Here is an 18,975-nt window from a genome sequence, read left to right on the forward strand (position 1 = left end):
AGTTTTATGAATGTACTTGCAACTAAACTGTGGTCCCTTCCTCTCTCCTCCTGTAGGGAATTCTGAGCAAAGAAATTGATGACCTAGTCTCACTTGACCCAGACTCACTCTTAAGTCTTCTTCCATTTGATTTTCTTCTTTCACTTATATACTTAAAAAAAAGTTTTGCCCCCGATACCTACTGATTGGGCCATTTTCTCTTTAGCTTGTGAATTTGCACATCTGATTACCTTCTTAGCCTCCTTCCATCTGATAAGATACACCTTTCTCTATTTTTGAGTGTGCTTATTTCCTAAAGGCCATTTTTTTTTGCCCTTATGGGGAGTTATGAGTAGAAGAAAATGTAAAGAGAAGCACATGAGGGAAGAGGTCCCTGCTCGTGAGAACTTACATTCTAAACATTTACATTTGAAATCCTGTCACCATTTGTGAGTAGTGAGTCTAATATTGTGCATTTGCATCAATTCACCAATTTGAGGGATGCTCCCTGCAAGGAATTTAGAAAGGCCCCACTTCTTGTAAACTGGGAGGGGTCTTTTGCAAGTTCCACATCAGTAGATGTCTCCCATCAGAGCCGTAACTAGACATTTTGCTACCCTGTGCCAGAAAGTAGATTGCTGCCCCTCCCCCCAGACTTTAAATAAAGTGTCCAAAACAGGGGCGTAGTCTCATATGAAAGTAGTGTGACCACACAATAGTACCCCCAATTCAAATTACACCACACAGTAGTGCCCCTTATTCACGTTTCACTACACAGGAGTACCCTTTTTACACGTTATTCCACACAGTAATGCCCCGGACACATTATTCTACACAGAAATGCCCCTTACACAGTATGCCACACAGTAATGCCCCTTGCAGTTACAGGGAGCATGGGGGAAAGTTGCAGGGTGCAGGGGTTTCACACTTGCATTGGGGGCAGGGGCAGTTAAAAGATGCAGGGGTGCAGTTGCAGGTTGGTGCACTTATATCATAAGGGGGTACAGTTGCAAGGGGGTGCAAGGGTGTCACTTGCATGGGTGATAGTTACTCGGTGCGAGGGTGGGATTTACAGGGTTCAGAGGTGGAAGGTCATGGTGCAGGGGTGGCATTTACAGGGTGCAGGGGGGTAACTTGCATGAGGGAAATTAGTGTGAAGGGGGTGAGGTTGCAATGTGTGGGGGATTCAGTTGCAGGGGGACAGTTACACTGAACACGGGTGGGAGGTCCGGTGGTGGTACTTACAGGGTGCAGACGTGGAAGGAACAGCTGGGGGCATCTCTTTGCAACCATTCATTTCTCTCAGCATCACTGCCCTGCACTAACCCCTCCACTCCCCTTTCTCTGCTCTTCTACGTGCTGCTTTCACTAAAAGACCAGGGGAGGAGGGGGTTACTGCTGCTGGGACTCTGATGTTGCAGCTACTGCAGAGGGAATAAACAGGGGGAGGAGAACCGAGCAGAGTTGGCCAGCTGGGAGTGGAGCTAAAGATGATGGACCCACGTGTTTAAGAGCTTTTGTCTCTTGAGAGGAGACTGTCAGAAGCTCAAAGCTCCTCAGTACTGTGGGCTGCTGACAGGCGCTGGCGGGCTGCTAGTGCCTCTCATACAACCCTGGTCAGTAAGTGAAAGTCGACTGGGGTTGGGGCCACAGTCCGACAGCCAGTGTGAACTTGAGGGAGCTACCGGGCAAGCCACTAGTAACAGCATACTAGTGGGCATCCGGCAAACAGACATTGCGGAGGCGGCCGAGTTTCGTCCCTGGAGCAACCTGTGCTCAGTGCGGCGGCACCGCCCTAGTTACGGCCCTGTCTCATGATTAAATCCCATTTTTAAGCCATTTAGTAATGTCCTCCTCCAAAAGGTTCCTGACCAGTTCTTCCCCTGGCCTGGTGGTCTTATAGGTTACCTAAGTGCGGATGTCTTTGTTCCCCCGTTTCTATGGTCACCCAAAGGACTTAATTTTTTTTTTTTTCACATACATTGCTACCCTTCCTCCAATTTTTCACATTCTGCTCGTTGTAAACAAAGTATACCCCAGTCAGGGCTGCGTATCTATAATGGGTGCACAGAGTGCGGTGCCGCAACGGGCTCCCGGATCATGGGGGGGCCCGCACCGCACACCCTGCGCCCAAACTTTGTATTACCTCTCCGAAGTCCCGCATCGGGTCTTCCAGTGCTGTTCAAACGCCGGAAAATGGCCACTGCGGCCATCCTTCTGGCGTTTTGCGCATGCGCTGTAATTAGATCGCAGGGAATATAGTGGCCTTGCCATTTCCCTGGTAATCTGCGGGGTTCCGACGTCCGACATATCGGGCAGTCCCCACACACTGTGCGATTGGGTGGCCGGCTTCCCCCTCCCCCACCCACATAGCTCTGCATGGGATCGCACATCGCATTCACTGATCGACTGAACCTGCAGTAAGATCTGGGGGTGCGATGTACGACCCCACGGGTGTGCGCTCTGTCCGATATCATGCCCGTACACTGTACGATAGAGCAGCCAAATCGCACTAATCCGTCGGATCGGCTACTTTATTGCACGGTGTATGGGCACCTTAAGAGTTTTATGTATCTTATTCATAGCCATGTTCAGACAGTACATGAGCAAAGTGTTAATTTTGAAGTTGATATTACCTGGTCTCAGATGAAGTTCAATGTTTGTCCAACTGATATGTGACTGGTAGAAAGGCCTAACCTCACAGATAGTATTTTCATATAGTCATTACTCTGCCAGAGAATTTAAATTTTCTGCTGCTTCCTCACTTGCATACTCTGCCACAGGCAAGTGTCATGGCTCTTCCAATCTTTGTCTAGTTTTCTAAGATACCTGCAAGCATTATCAGATGTGACTATACTGTTTAACATAATCCCTCCTTCAAAGGGTTATTAGCCTGAAAATTACAAGTAACATTTTCGAAGAGCTGTGTTCAGAAGTGAGAATAAACACACACACACACCTCTCTTGTGCTTTCAAATTTAATGTAGATTTCCATTAATGTTTATGGAAACAAGTAGTTCAATTAACCACATTTTTTTCTAAAAAAATTTCTTTCAGTCAGCTTTAAAAAATAAAAATGCAATAAAAATTCTTGCTTTTAATATCGGACCTTTCGACATTTAGACACGAGAAATTGGGACAATATAAGGCCAGCCGTCCAACCCGCCCAAACGCTTCCGCTATCATCACGCATTCTACACTTTTTGCTATGGAACACTGAGCATTTTGAAGTACCTGAATGGAGACTGTCCTGCCAAAATTGGGACAGTTGGGAGATGGTAATTTTCACCTCTGAAGTTTGAGACTAGAACTAATGCTGTGTACACACTTGTCCAATTCATGGGAGAGCCGACTCCCAACCGACTGCCCAACTTTGGACAAGTGTACCCGCCGCCGACCGTTCTGCAGACCCGATCCTGGTCGCCTGTCTGGTCTCCTGTTTTTTTAAACATGCTTAAAATCTAGCAGCCTCGACCAGGCGACGGATATTGTAGTGTGGAGACTGGAACTGTCGAATGATCTCCAGTCCCGGCAGCCCAACTCCCCATCATCGTGGCAGCGGTTTGGGATCCCGCACCGTCCACCACTGCTGCGGGATGTGGCGGGAATGACAGCACTGGTAACAGCGGGCATAGGTGGGTGACAGGCGTGGCGTGGGATACAGTGGCAGATGGCTATTGCCTTGCAACGTTGCGGCTGGCTTCCAGTTTCAAAAATGGCATTGCAGCGCCGCTTTTTAAATTAAAGATGGCAACGGCGAGCCAATCATGGCTCGTCGCGTCAACACCATGCCCCTTTATGCTGGCTCGTATAAGCCAGCACGAGGCACCGGGTGTCAGTCCAACTGCGGAGGAGGAGCGATGAGAAGCTCCTGAAGATATAAGACGCTGGGGAAGTCCTGGGTGGGCGGCAGCCATGTAAAAGAGTTTAAAGGCCACTGCCCCCCAGGTGAAGGTGCACCAAAATAAATTAAAATCCTTTTTTTTGTTTTAATTATTTTATAGGGGTACTATAGGTTCCAGCGGGCCCTTAATGCCCCGCTTGCTGGGACCTTTTTAGTTCCACCTGTAAAAGACAGTATTACACTTTTACTAGTGGACAGCTTCAGTCCTGGCCTTGGGTGCCCTGGATACTTCCCCAGGAATCTGTCAAGTGTGTCCCCTGGCTGTTGCGTTATCCCCCTGCTAGTAGAGCCTGGTGCTGGTTTTGAAAGTACTTGTTCTGTTCCTCATATTTTAATACCAGTGCCAGCTCTAAGAGCCTGGTGCTGGTTCATCAAATATGGGGTACCCCTACATGTTTTGTTCCCTGTATTTTTTAAACCAGGACCAGCTCAAAGGGGCTGGTTATGCCTCTGTGGAGGGAACTCCACGCTGTTGAATTTTTATTTTTGGGGAAATCCTGTCCACATCCAATAATCAGGTTATTCTCAAGCTCCCCCTCTTCACCATTATAATTAATTTCCTCATTAATCCCCTTTCCTGCACAGCCGAATGTATTTATTCAGCATCATGTTTCAGCAGAAACAGATTAGAGGTCTGCTGAGAAATTGGACAAGTGAGTAGTGAGGATTGGATTTAGAATCTGCGAGCAGGTCTGTAGTAGGATTGTATAAACACTGATCTGCTGAAGATTGCACAAGTGTGTACCCAGCTTATGGCCTGTATTTAATTACTCGAAAAGTCGGAAACTTTTTCGCCTGTTGTACTTTCCGCCGCGTTCGCCTGTTTGAGACACGAATTTGCGGCAAGTGTGTCCCCGCGATTTGCCCTATTCAATTACAGAACAGGCAAAACGCAAATAGGCAAATGCAGAACAGGCGTAAAGTACTGAATAGATTGGGGGAATCAGTCTGTACCCCAAAATAAGAGGCACTGACACTGGAAATCATTACAGATATGTACTAATAAAAATAAAAGTACTTAATTTGTGTTAAAAGCTTTCTAGGAGCATATTTGTAGAAGTGGTGAAAAATTATAGAAAACAGTATTTTTGGTGGAAGATAAATAGTCCTGTCAATTTGGGGTACTTGAAAATGGGTGCTAGCATATTTTTTTTGTTTCTAAAGTGTACTTTTAAAATTTTTTTTAGAAATCCACCTGCTACAAGCACCTGCAATTTTAAAACCACCTGCCCCATCCAAACAGCCCTCAAGAATCCTATTTTGATACTTTTTATCCTTGTCGCCCCACTTTTCATTTTTGCCCCAAAATTACATTTTTTTGGGGGGTGTTCTGAGGTAATTTTTTTTTTTTAGGCTGATTTGTCCTTTGGGGGATGTCCGAAGAGTTCTGAATCATTTCCCTACATTTGCACCCCAAAATAGAGATTTTGCACTCCGCCTGCCATTCATTGGAGAAACTTTTCCGCCTGTTTCAGTGCATTGAGTTTCCACTTAGGCGAAAACGTCCTGGAATTGAATTTGGAGATTAGACGCAAACAGGCGAAAAGTGGCAATAGGCAAAACTTTCGCAGGTTTTGTCTTTTCGTGTCTAATTGAATTGAACTCTAAAGTGGTAATCTTGCATGTTTAGGGTTGCCCATGTCATGTACTTCCTATAATTTTGTTTAAACATTGGCACTTTGACAGGCTTGGAGAAGTTGCTGTCTACTTTTTTTTTTATTTGTGTGTATACTCATAGACTACTGGATGTGTGCTGCAGCCTCTTGTGTAATCTAATAGTTTGATCATGATTTTATATGCCTGAGTATTTGGTGCATTTGCATTTTCCTTACCTACAAATTTTCTGGACCAGTTGTCTATTATAGTTCTTTAAATGCTGAGGAGCAGCCAGTAAGGACTTTCTAGTGATGCTGTTTGAAAGTGTAGAACGTAAGTGCTCTTAAACTTAATGTTCGCTATTGTATTAGATTGCTTAGCACAGCAGTCATGCCCCCAGTATGCGGGGAACAATGGAATGGGATATCCTTGTTTGACAGCTTAATTTTTCAAAGAGAGACCTGAGGCTCCCACCTTTCGGCAGCTCCCTGTGAGAAGTCTATTGTCAGTCTGAATATCTGTACAAGATTCAACTGCAAGAAGTAACAAGATATTGTTTTCTTTGCTTTGATATGTATGAGGGGATGTTCCTTCTGAATGTCCCTTCATATAAGTAGTTTATCAAAGTGTGTCAGTCAGCAGCTGTCAGTTTAATATCTGTATACATTAGCAGTATCAGAACATACTCCAGAAAACAAGATCACCTCTTTGCCCTGCCAGGCTCTTCATGAGATTGCAGCTCTCCAGTAGCTATCCTTGACAGGCTGTCTCCTATCAGATTGGTAGGAGGTGCAATCACTTCTAGCATTAATGTAGGTTAAGTGGAACCAGAGTCTAAGGTAAGAGTGAATTGAAAAATGGCTTGTGTCCATATGAAGGTAGAGAAGGGGGGAGCATTTAATTATTACCTATAATATAATAGAAATAATATTTACTAACATTGCTAAAAGATGCATATTTGCCGTAATCTTTAAGAACCAGTCAATCATTTGTTTTCTTAGGCTAACTTGAACTAAGCAAAATCTGAATGGTGATTGCATAACATCGGTTTACTGCAAATTTGCACCTTTGAACAGTTTTAATTATATTAAAGGTAAATCCTGATTTTATTTTGTAGGGACTAGATTTACTTTATTGTGTATATATACTGTAGCTGCAAAGGTGTCAATCCTATTCCATGCAATTTTCTCGGGGGGTATGAGTCATCGCGGCCGCGCTTGATGGCAGCCCGGATTCGCTTAAAAGTGCTCGCAGCCCCATAGGGCTCAGAGCAAAATTAAAGTGAATTGGGGTTCGGAGCAATCCTAGAAGGGTGCTAGGTGCCAGACTGTTGCAGGCGTTTTAACGCCATTGTAACGGCAACTAGCGCATTACGCATGGAATAGGATTGATCCAAATTGTTGCATGTTTTGGAGGAGGAATTTGGATGTAAGTTTGGAATCCTACTCACACCACACAGTGTGAATTGAGTCATCGTTTTAGTTATAGAAAATAAATTTTAATGCATAATTGCGTTCTGTAGATGTTAAAACAAAAGTGGAACTTGTATATTAAATGGCTGGCATGTGATAAATTAGACACTTGCTGCAAAATTGTGCAATGTTTGTGTTTATCTGTAATGGTTAACTGTTTTGGTCAAAATATCTCAATCATTTTTTTTTGTTTCCTTTAAATATGTTGTGTTAGTCGGGGTAGAGGGTCCCTCTCCTGGGGTAGACGGACACTTCCTTACACACAGCAGCCAGGAAACAGCACTCCAATCCAGGGTTTTCGTGCAAGCTGGTCGGAACCAGTTTTATTGTGCAATATAAACAAAATAAAACCTGAAAATAAATACTAGCCCGTCTTGGCACTAGCTAGACAGGTTATTCCCTCTCTACAAGTGGCAGCGCCTACTGCCTTACCACAAACACAGCACTTTCAAATATCAGTGTCTCTGAACAAACCTCAGTGTCTGTTCTCCCCCAGGGTATGTGAGACACTGAACCAAAACCAGCTTATCTGAGCCACTTCCAGGTGCAACTACTAATCAGCCTGCTCTCAGAATGGCCTGTGGATGGAGCCTTCCCATCTCTTCTCACATTCACACCCCTAGGACCCATTATCTGGCTTTTACCAAAAGCCGACACTTGGTCTGTTTGACATAACAGACTTTTCCTGTTTTTTTTTTTTTTTAAAACACATGATCGGAATCTGGGACACACATATATGCCATCCCAGACTTCTCCAGTGCTTCTATCACATAGTATATTTTACTTTGCTGCCCCCAGAGTAAACGTTCCATTGATTTTAATATGTAAATCTACCAACTAATTAAATGCACATACTTATGTGTAAGCCTTAAGATTAGCATTTATATAGCACCTGCATATTACACAGCAATTTACAGAGAATATTTATGTACAGTCCCTGATGACTCAGAAGCACGCACGCTATGGTTAAATCTGTCAAATGTTGATTAACCTACCAGTGTCTTTTAGTGCAGTGTTTCTCAAACCTGGTCCTCCTGAAACCCTAACAGTGCATGTTTTCCATATCATCTAGCCTGTGCCCCGGTGTGTTAATTGACTGACATAATAGATCTATAGGTGGTACTAAAGTCCCGAAGACACCTTTGAAAACACGCAAAGTTAGAGTTTGAGAAACACTGCTTTAGAGTGTAGCTGGAAACCACGGAACCTGGATTAAACCACACAAGCCCGAGTAAAACATGCAAACTCTGTTCATATCAAACCCATGATACTAACCCATGTGACTCAGCAATACTGACAAACCTATGTGACTCAGCAATACTGACAACTTCGCCAATGTGCTGCACATAGTATCTATAAAATTCCTTTGTTTAGAAACTTGTTCATCTTACAAAGTGAGAATCAAATATAGATGTCACTACTGCCAGCATGGATCCTCTTCTTTAATAAAGAACTTGTAAAGACAAGTCCAACCTGTACTGGGAGATGTTGGTGTGGAAGTATTTATCCATCCAGTCAGCCCAAACATGGCAGAAATCCCTGTGAACTCTACCTATGTAATAAACATGAAGTACTGCCCCTACTAACATCTAGTTAAAGAGTGGATACTCTGGGGTATCCAATTAGTTGCAATAACGATATGTTTTCTCCAGAGAGAACTTTTCAGACCATTCTCTCAAATTTGGCGCTTATTGCATGTTTGCGCGCTCCTGTTTATCGTGCTGTCCGATTGCAAAACCGGAGATAACCAATTTGCATGATAATTCTTGCGTAGTTGACAGGCGACTAGTACCGGTGAAAATGAGGAAATTGGCCTGTACCCCTAAAAAAGGTAAACTAAGATAGGTTAATGGTATAGAAGTGTGTTAGTGGCCATAATCCAAGGGTTTGGGGCCTCTTATATTGTGTCAAATGGCTGTTATATGCATTTTTCTGTAACCGTGAACAAAATGATAAGAAATAAATGGCCAAAATAAATTATGTTGTTAAATTAGGCGTACATTAGAATGGGTAGAAGTATATTTTTTATCATAGGGCATTTTTAATTTTTTTTTAAATCTGTCACTTGCAATGTTTAAACCACATGTCCCATCCATACAGCACTCTCATATACCTGTCCCGCTACTTCAAACCATTTACCAACACTTTTTACTTTTTCACCCCAAAAATTACGTCTTCATTGCCCAAATTATCTATTTAAAAACTTATGTTGCATAATTAGTCATTAAGGAGAGTGTACCAGTGGTTCTGCACCAAGTTCCAACATTTTTAGCCAAAAATAGGGGTTTTGCACAACTTATCGCCTGCTCAGATGTGAAAAGAAATAATTCCTATACCACTTTTCGCACATGCGAGAACCGTGACTAATAGGATATCACGATAACCTTTTTTGGAGAAAAGTTTTCACCATTGTAAACTTCTTGGAGAAAAAAGGGTTATTGTGGGGTAATTGGATACCCCCCTCAGTCTTCAGTTACACCTGGACTTATCCCAAACTACAATCAAATTCCAACTTAAACTCCTATATTGTAAACTAAACAATTCCAATAGTTCTATAAAACCAAGCCTCTGACCCTTGAATTTCTAAAGAACAAAGACTGTCATATTAAATGCTATGTTTGTTGAATGAAATACAAGTCACTGTTTAAAAAAAAGACCTATGCAGAATAATAGTATTACATTCTTGTGTAATCTATTGCTTGAGGAAGGCTAAAATGTATGGACAAGTCATCAGTAGAACAATGATCCCCCATAACAGACAATTTTTAACATTTAGTTTTGAAACGTTTTTTGCTAAACCCACCTTTACTGAAAAGTGTGCTGTTGTGCACGTCTGTTTTAGAACTGACTTATGTGCTTTTGTTTAAATAGATCTCCAAAAATAACTCTTGAAACATAGCAGAGGGGACATTAATTTCACTGATCATGGTATGAATTTTCACATAATGTTCCTATTGGTTTATAATGGGGTCTTCATCCATTCAGGCTGGTTGTCCACTTGTTACATATTTATGCACAGGTCTTTTCAAATTATGGCCAGTATTGCTTGAATACATTTTCCCTTCATGATGGACTAAACTTTGAGTGCCCTATATATGGTCATTTCTAGCCAAAATATTTTTATTCCAATTATTATGGTCCTTGGGACTTTTATCTGGGGGAAAAACAGGACATCTGAGTTAATAGTCAAAGCAAGGTGTCTTATTCATAACATACACTACTTCAGATTTTAGTATATATAACAACCACATTAAGATTTTACTCATTAACCTGATTAAGCTATAATCATGGCAACATTATGCTTTATCAAAATATTGCTTTTGAATAAAATGGCAAGCACTCTGTTTTTCATAAGTTGACCAGCAGAGAGTGCTGTTCCTTTAGAGCCTTTTAATTATGATTAATTTACTTGAACAGAATGAGGAACTGTGGGATAAGAATCCTCTCTCCTTTCCCCTATGTACTCTTTAACCTTATCAAAATACCTTGTATTTTGATAAGGTACATGGATTGTGGTGGTGTATTCTTTTTTTTTTTTTTTTTTTCTTTCATTTGTAATTTGTTTTTATTGAAGGTGATACTGCTTGAGGCACAGGGTGTTAAGTGATCAGTGAAAATATTCAGGACATTATTTACGATAGAATAACATTGTATATGCATAGCATGTTGCTACTCATTTACCACTACAAACAATGTCATAAAATTTGTTAATTGCTTAATTCCATTTTATAGCAAATAGGACACACGAGGAAATGTAACGCACAGCAATTGTGACATATATATAAATGGCAATCAACGATTTCCTTGCTGGCTGCTGCTGTAAACAGTTCTTGTCTATAGCTGACTTATGCTGGTTCTGTTCATGTTTTGCACGCAGTGTTTTTATGCTTTATAGCAAGTTCCTTCTGTATAATCAATCAGATTATCTCTGTTCTAGTTCTCTCCGTTTATACTTGTTCCCAGTCTGGCCTCTTCCGGTATTTCTAATGCGTGTGTTATGGGGAACTGCGGCTCTAATGACCCTTGATCGAGGATCCCATAGTAACCACGCTAACCTGGTCGATATCGACCAGGTTGGCATGCATGCACGGGCGATGGTCGATATCGACCATCCGTGCCCGTGCATCGTTTGGTCGTTTGAGGGGACAATAAAAGGTCGATTTAAACGATCAGACGATAAACGATATAGTTAACGTTTAAATCGACCAAGGAATCTGACAGTGTGTATGCACCAGTACAGAACGGCCTTCTGCATTTTTACTCATTAATGACAGACTCGTACATAAAATACCATTGTCTGTGTTCAGTGTACCATTGCATTGTACATTTGTCCCATTAGACTAATATTTTAAGTGTCTCTGGTGGGACACTTGGCTAAGTCGCGAAGTCCATTGCACTAAATGGGGCTGATTGCTGCGATTTAGGTGTATGTGCAGACATGTACATTTCCAGATATTCAGATGTTTTTTTGTCGTAAAGGGGCAATAAGGGTTCTTTGAAGAACAATTTTACTGCAGTTTAAAATTCATGTGTTCAGTTATCCTTGGATGAAGACTTCAGATGTGTGTAGACTGAACCTAGTATAAATTAGAGAAAAAATAGGTCATGATGAGTTGCTTTGTCTGCAGTTTTGTTTTCCCTGTAGCCCAGGTTCATACCAGGCAGTCGGTGTGCAAGGTAAGGCTACTGCATTAGTGAGAGAAACAAATGATTCAGGATGACACGGTTGTTAGGGTGACTATGCAGAGCTGGACCAATGAGGGCTCTGCAATTTAGATGCACCTTGTAAAGAACAGAGAATAAGTAATTCTTCCTAATAATAAACAGAATTATTAAAAATCTTTTCATATGGAATTGTCTAAGGTAGGGGTGTGAATAATGACACGAGATGCATACTGAAATATTTGCCCTGCCAGGCTCCTATATAGTATAATTTAATGTGGAATATATGCCTCTACCCCCTACACATTCTGTTTGTAAAATGGTTGTAGTTTAATATTTAACTGTTAAAAAAAAAATAAAACTTGTCCCAGCCGCCACTGTCTCTTTGCTGTGTATTTGTTGCTCCGGTACAATGTACAGTATACAGACAGACATACTATTGGCACACCATCAGACATTGCCCCTGCCTAAGGCAGGTGCAGGATGTCTGAGGGACCATGGCCACCTGTTGACACGATTCCGCTTGCATGGAATTTTCATGCAGTTTTGATCTGCATCCCCCAATGGTAACCATTGAGATGCATGCACAGTGCAACTCGAGCGTATGCGTAGATGGAAAACTGCGTTCCCTATGTCTGACGCAGAATCTCCCTCAGTGCAACTCCAAAAGGTCCAGCAAGAATCCTAGCTGCTGGTGCGGACCAGTTTAACTTTTGGAATGTGTAGCATGACTAAGAACACATTTTGTTTACCGATCAGCCTTGCGTGTGGTCCGTTTTAAGGTGGGGTATTGCTTTGCTTGTGTAGATGTATTAAAAAAAAAAAAAAAGTTTAATAATTAAAGGTGTCTGATTTTTTTTTTTTTTTTTGCTTTGACTGCTATATTTAGAAAATTACTTGAATGGAGTGCCGCAACATTTTTGCTCACTTTTAGTCACCCAGCAATTAGGGTAAGGGTTCTTTGCTGAGTAAATCTTATTCTAAGAAATGCTAAAACTAATGACTTGAAAAAAACCTTTTTAAAGGTCTTAGAATTCAGTTTTCTCACTCTGATGACGACAATGGAGCCATGACTACATAATATGCCTCAGATCAGTGCCCCAATTCATAATATGCCTCAGATCAGTGCCCCAATTCATAATATGTATCAGATCAGTGCCCCAATTCATAAAATGCCTCAGATCAGTGCCCCAATTCATAATATGCCTCAGATCAGTGCCCCAATTCATAATATGCCTCAGATCAGTGCCCCAATTCATAATATGCCTCAGATCAGTGCCCCAATTCATAATATGCCTCACATATGTGCCCACAATTCAGAAGATTCCACATCTACCAGATCGAAACTTCCAGTCTGTCCCCAGAATACAAGAGGCGGTTGAACACAAACCTCAGCTCAAACAGCTCCCGTTCAGTGGCTCAGTGGGGTGCTTTCCACAGCTTGAAGACGGGGGCCGGATTACCAGGTAGCAGGCGGTGATTGTCCCACAGAATGTAGTTTGGACTTCCATGTCATACATGAATGTTGCAAATGCTGATTGGTCGGTGAATGTTTTAACTTGAAGCATCGAAATATAAGCAATCCTGTATAAAGCTATTTAATTTGACATGTTAATTCCAAACTTATAAACTTTTTTTTTTTTTTTTTAAATACGGATTTGAAACCTGATCATCATTCTCCAAGCTTATTTTTATTGCATCACAGATTTCGCAACACCTTATACTGTATTTTAAATTTGACACAGAGGGGCTGATTCTGAGTCTGATGCTGCTGTGATCTCGTTAGCTTCTCTTTCCATAGTTGCTTCTGCGACTTTGCTATTGCTAGTGTCAGCCCTTTGGTGTACAGCCAGCCTGCAACTGTAAGTTTAAGATAGGTACACACTATACGATGTGTGACCCAGCGACAATGCGATGTAACTGTTAGAGCCATAACTAGACTTTTTGGTGCCCTGTGCCAGAAAGAGCATTGGCGCCCCCCTCATTTTTCAAAGGGACATAATGCACCCAAAAAAGGGTCATGGCTTCATGGGGAAAAGATAGGGGAGGCCAGGAGATATGAGGAAGCTACAAGCAAGAATGATGATAAACAGAAATTTGACCTGCCCAAACAGCGCCCCCTGACCTGTGGTGCCCTGTACGATGGCACCGTCCGCACTTACTTAGCTACGGCTCTGAACTGTTAATCGCACACTGCGCAATTCGGTGTACAATGGGGCAGTGTTACATGCTGCATGTAACAACACCGCGTTGTTAAATGCATCTTTGTCCCATCTGCCGTGCAGAACAGCAGATGAGACTGTGTGATGAACAACCATTGTAAACTATGGATCAGCCGTACACACTATACAATGTGTACAATGTAGAATTTCGATTTGCGTTTGTACAATATATAGTATAGTGTATATCCAGCTTTAAACATGCATGTGAGGACCAAATTTGTGGTGATATTGAAGAAAAAAAAAAACTTGGCACGAAGGGTAAAATTCTTTTATTAAATTTAGAGAATTCTTGTAAAAAGGATGTTTTAGTTCTCCAACTTTTATAGATAACTATAGGATACAACATTACATATATTCATAAGCACAAACAATGAAATCTGATCTGTTACTTTCTCCCTTCATCACTTAGAAATATTTCCTTCTAACTCTGCATGAACCCTGTATAGCTTTGTGTTCATGTGCATTCTGCTCCAGCTGCAGAATGTTACTAGGGATAATGACTGAAGCATACATATGGCAGCACTAATTTGCCGTACGAGTTTGGAGCGCTGTGGGTCTTTAAAACCACTTCAGTTGCTGTCTATATCCTTCCGTTCAAGCTAATGACTCCTCAAACCTTTGCTAAGGGATCAAACTGAAAAACAAGTTTTCAAGTAAATGTCTTGTGCTTAAAGCTGGAATGATCAAGCTTGTTCCTATAGGAGTTCTTGTTCTAAATGGGGAGGACATTTAGTGCAGTTATTCCATGTCATCTGTTACTTTTAATGTTTGGTTGTAACCTACTTTTGCAGAGCTGTGTTATAACTGGAGTCTGTTTCTGCTAATGTGGTCCAAAAATGTAAAGACCTTTACCCAATCGTCACTTATTGCATTGTGTACAGCCAGCTGAAGTTCTTACTACATTGATGATGCCAAGTGTTATTATACTACTTGACTTTTTTTTTTTTTTTTTTTTTTAAAAGACCTCATGTGGTATTTAAAGTTGAAATAAATGCAGGACATAATATTTGAAAGAAATGTAGCTTATTGAAAGTGTATTTAGGTCATGTGCTGCCAGGAGTTTTGATGTGCAGGATAGGTCAAATAACCATTGCATCTGCAAATTAAGTGGAAACCAAAATCCCTATACCTTTTTTTTTTTTGTCATGTCCATTACTCTCTTGTATTAATAGGAAAGCTTAATCCCCAGGGCAGGTGCAAGGTTTCTAAGCACCCTAAGCAAAGCTACATAATAACACCCCTGCTCCCCCAATACCCTCCACCCAACCCCTCACATACACACCCACTCCTGGCACCCTAGTTGTACAAAGTCACAAGTCAGGCTGGCAGTTCCTCTATATCCATCACAGAAGCAGCTACTGTCATATTTACCAAGCTCTGCAATGTGAGACTGGCACTAGCAGCTATCGTCCTGTAGCCTGTGAACTACTACTGCACAACTTTTTCGGAGAGGGATTCTCCAGATCTTTCTCAGTCTGCCCCCACTGACTCACTGAAATAGCGGATGGAACTTGGAGTCAGACTGGTTGCAAGTGATAGTACAGGGCACGTCAGACATGCTGTTCTTGGGACTGCTATCGGTGGGGTGTCAATCGTTTGTTCCATTGGTTACCATCGATGGCACAAAAACTACTGTGTGCACGGCAGGCCAGTCAGAAATGGGGGTGGAGCTTAGCCGCAGCAAGGGGTAGGGCTAAGCTCCATATCGTCAAAATAAAAAACATCGGGTCCCACTCTGCCATCGAGGTGGAATATCATTGGCTCTCTCTGCCTTTGATGGCAAAACCATCAGCAGTTATCCATTAATAACGATCAATGGCCTTCTCTATACTGCTGTGGCCAGCTCAGAGAGCAGAGGAAAAGCGGCAGCATCATGTAAATGAAGGCTGTCTCTTTGAGACATCCTTCATTTTAGTGTTAGACTGACTAAGCACCATCCTCTAGGCAGCCTAATGGCAGTACTGGTCATATTAATCGCCATCAATGTTCCTCTGTAAAGTGTGAAAACAGTCTACAGTATGTCATTTACAAACACTTTTTATTAGAAAATACATCTCTGCTGCAGCTGAAACTTTTGTAGATTTGTTTTTATCTTCGTTTTGCTACTACAGCAAACCTTCAAATTGAGCTTTGTGAGTCAGACAAAGAAATAGGATTTGTGAAGCTGGTTTCAAGTGTTCCTGGAAAAAATACTTAAGTTGAATAAAAAGCCTGCCTGCCTTTCTGTGGGACCCTGCTCCTGTCCTCACTGTTAATGGCTTGGAGCCAGCTTGTAATGTTGTCTTACCATGATGTAATGGTATCTTCTTGCTCTGTTTCAAACAGTTTGTTTTCTCTGAATAAGAAATATCCTGCAGGCACTTTTCTTCTCCTTTTAAAGCTGTTGCTGTTTTATTTATTAATCATACTGGCGGTTGAGACTGTGCCATGTTGTATAAGCACAAACAATAAAGTGAGCTCTCACTCCTGAATATGTTAATGCAGCTGCTCTGTAACAAGGATTTAAATAAAATGTAGGCACTCTCTCGTGTGACATTTTTGTCTATCTTATGTAATGTTGGTCTTTACATCATCCACATGACAATGGCTGGGAGCTCATAACAGCTTACAAATAACTATTGCAGCCTTCATTTCTCTTTTAAAAATGAAATGAGACTGATACTAGGTCACCTTCCCCTGGGATCCCACCCTAGTATGGTTCAGGTGCCAGGGCCACTGATGTTGTTGAGATTATATCTATATACCAAAATATTTTAAACCTACCTGGTGGATAGTTTTATCATTGCATTTACTTGGGAGTTCTAAGGATACAAAGTTGTATAGATGGATTGTTTTATATATTTGATGCCCAATACTGTAGCACCACCAATTACACAGTGCTTTAGAGAACATTTGTCATTCACATCAGTCTGTTTTGTGCTGTTGGGAAACATTGCTACTTTCACCATCTGGCCACTTGCCTTACTTTCCCATTCATTGATCTCCCTATCAACCACAGGAGTGGACGTTTCGGTGCCTCACATGATCTGTCCTCATGAAGTGCTGTGCTGCTGTGAGGACTTGTGTTCTTATTTGTGGACTTGTTTAGTTTGCTCTTCAAAAGTGTGGACATCAGGTTGATAATTACAATTAGTGACTGTTGAACCCCACTTAAGTTGGTCTGAATGTATGTTACAAGGTTGGTCTAATGGTTAGCATTACTGCCTCGCAGCATTGAGGGCTTGGGTTCAATTCCCACCACGACCAAAATAGCTCTGGAATTTTCCCTGTGCTTGCGTGGGTTTTCTCCGGGTATTATTAAATAGTAATACAAGAAGACTGGGTAATAGACCCTTCTCGCAAGCTTACAATGTCTATGTTTATCCCCAAGAATTAATAATTTACTGGTAGGTTAATTGGCTCCCCACAAAGTGATCCCTAGTGTGTATGTGTGCACATGTGGTAAATAATATAGATTATATGCTTTTATTATGGCAGGGACTGATATTCTCTGTAATGCACTGTAGAATATGTGCGCTCTATATAAATAACTGGTAACATAGGTTACTTTCTTTTAAAGCGTAAAAGCACTGATACAGAGGTTACTTGATATGTTGCTTGAGGAATTCATTATTTCTGGTCGTCAAAAAGCCTTTGAACATTTCATGATGTATCTCTCATATTTGGGAGTCTCTTTGGGCTTTTAGATTTCCAACTCCCATCACTGCTTATATTTTGGTGTATAGCATGCCACTGTAGCGAGGGGCATAATCCGCTAATGTCCTACCATCCCTACAGAGATGCAAATTTGAATTAAAAACCTGAACTCTATGATGCTGTGTTCTGAGACACGGTACTGTTGACCACAGATTACCAATCATCCGTCAATTCTTTAGGATGTATTTTCATATTTGACAAGTGATTCTTTTTAAATGTACAGTATGGTCATATTTGTATTACTGTTGATCCTGTGGTATGCACACTGCAGTTTACTCACCCACATTCACCTATTTTTTTTTTCTCTCCCCAGCAGGATAAAAATAAGAAGCTCCGTCCTCTTTATGACATTCCTTATATGTTTGAAGCCAGAGAATTTCTACGCAAGAAGCTCGTTGGCAAGAAGGTAAGAAATTTTAATCTGTGCCTTGTGTAATAAGGAAACCGTGGCTAAAGGTAGATGTCAAATACTCTGCTGTCATTTAATCTGACAGTGCTGCACAGTTGTGCAGTCATTTAATGGTTTAGTGTTGCAACCTAAAATAAGGCTTATTGCTTGTAATACCCCTTTCACACTTGCTCCAATAACCCCGGTTATTGCACATGAAAGCGCAGCAACCCGGGTTACTGGGCAGTGTGAAAGGGACAGGTTGAAATAAGCCAGGTCGAGAAACCCGAGAAGCAGGTCACGAGAATGGTTGACTGCGTGTTCAACCCGGCTCGCAGGGCAATGTGAATGGGTAACCTAGGTTGGTGCCACCCAAGTTCCGTTCACTGTATAGGAAGAGCCGGCGCTTGGAGATGAGATCATCTCCAAGCCCCGGCTCACCACGTGATGGTGGAGAAGTCATCGACCCGGCATTAGTGCCAGGTCGGGCCTCTAGTCTGAAAGTGGTCTCAGCCGGGTCGCACTTGGGATGGGCGTGTGAATAATATACCGGGTGCCACCTGGTATACAGATGTGTAAGGTGTATCAGTGTAGCACTCCCCTATCAATTACAGGGGGTGGTATTTGACATCTGATATTGAAAAGTATCTAATGTTGCAGCTCTAATCTCTTAGACTTTAAAATGTTGTGATGAAGAAACGGTATACGTTCAGGAAGCCGGTGGACGCAATGCCGACTGCTGGCTTCCCGACTGCTTAATCACGGCGGGGGTTAAATGACAGGCGTCTCAATCTAGACGCCTGTCATTTTACCGACGCCGGGAGACTGGCGCCCGAAGGGATGCCGGGCGCGGACAGCCCTGGGGGGGGTATAGGTTTAGGGCTCCCAGGGGGGACTTTGGGTTAGGCACCCCCCCGGGAGGTTAGGGGAAGGGGGGTTAGGCTCCCCCCTGGAGGACTAAGTTTTAGGTGGCGGGGAAGGGGGGGATTAGGGTTAGGCACAGGGGGGGGAGGTTAGGGTTAGGCACACTAAAGGAGGATATGGGTTAGGGGGTAG

At 42.1% G+C, this 18,975-nt stretch overlaps 1 protein-coding gene across 2 annotated transcripts in view; it reads left to right on the forward strand.

The window, feature by feature from the left end:
• The window catches only part of SND1 (staphylococcal nuclease and tudor domain containing 1), an 876,127-nt gene that overhangs the window by 184,908 nt on the left and 672,244 nt on the right, over positions 1-18,975 (forward strand). Inside the window, exon 11 of one of the 2 annotated variants that reach the window (XM_088447470.1) lies at positions 17,848-17,937. In XM_088447470.1, coding sequence (XP_088303596.1) covers positions 17,848-17,937 — 90 coding nt within the window. Of the gene's footprint in view, positions 1-17,844; positions 17,938-18,975 lie in introns of both variants that reach the window. The other variant, XM_088447461.1, reaches the window with a different exon arrangement.

Source organism: Taudactylus pleione, unplaced genomic scaffold (assembly GCF_031769625.1).
Source record: "Taudactylus pleione unplaced genomic scaffold, aTauple2 ptg000019l, whole genome shotgun sequence".
Lineage (NCBI taxonomy): Eukaryota > Metazoa > Chordata > Amphibia > Anura > Myobatrachidae > Taudactylus > Taudactylus pleione.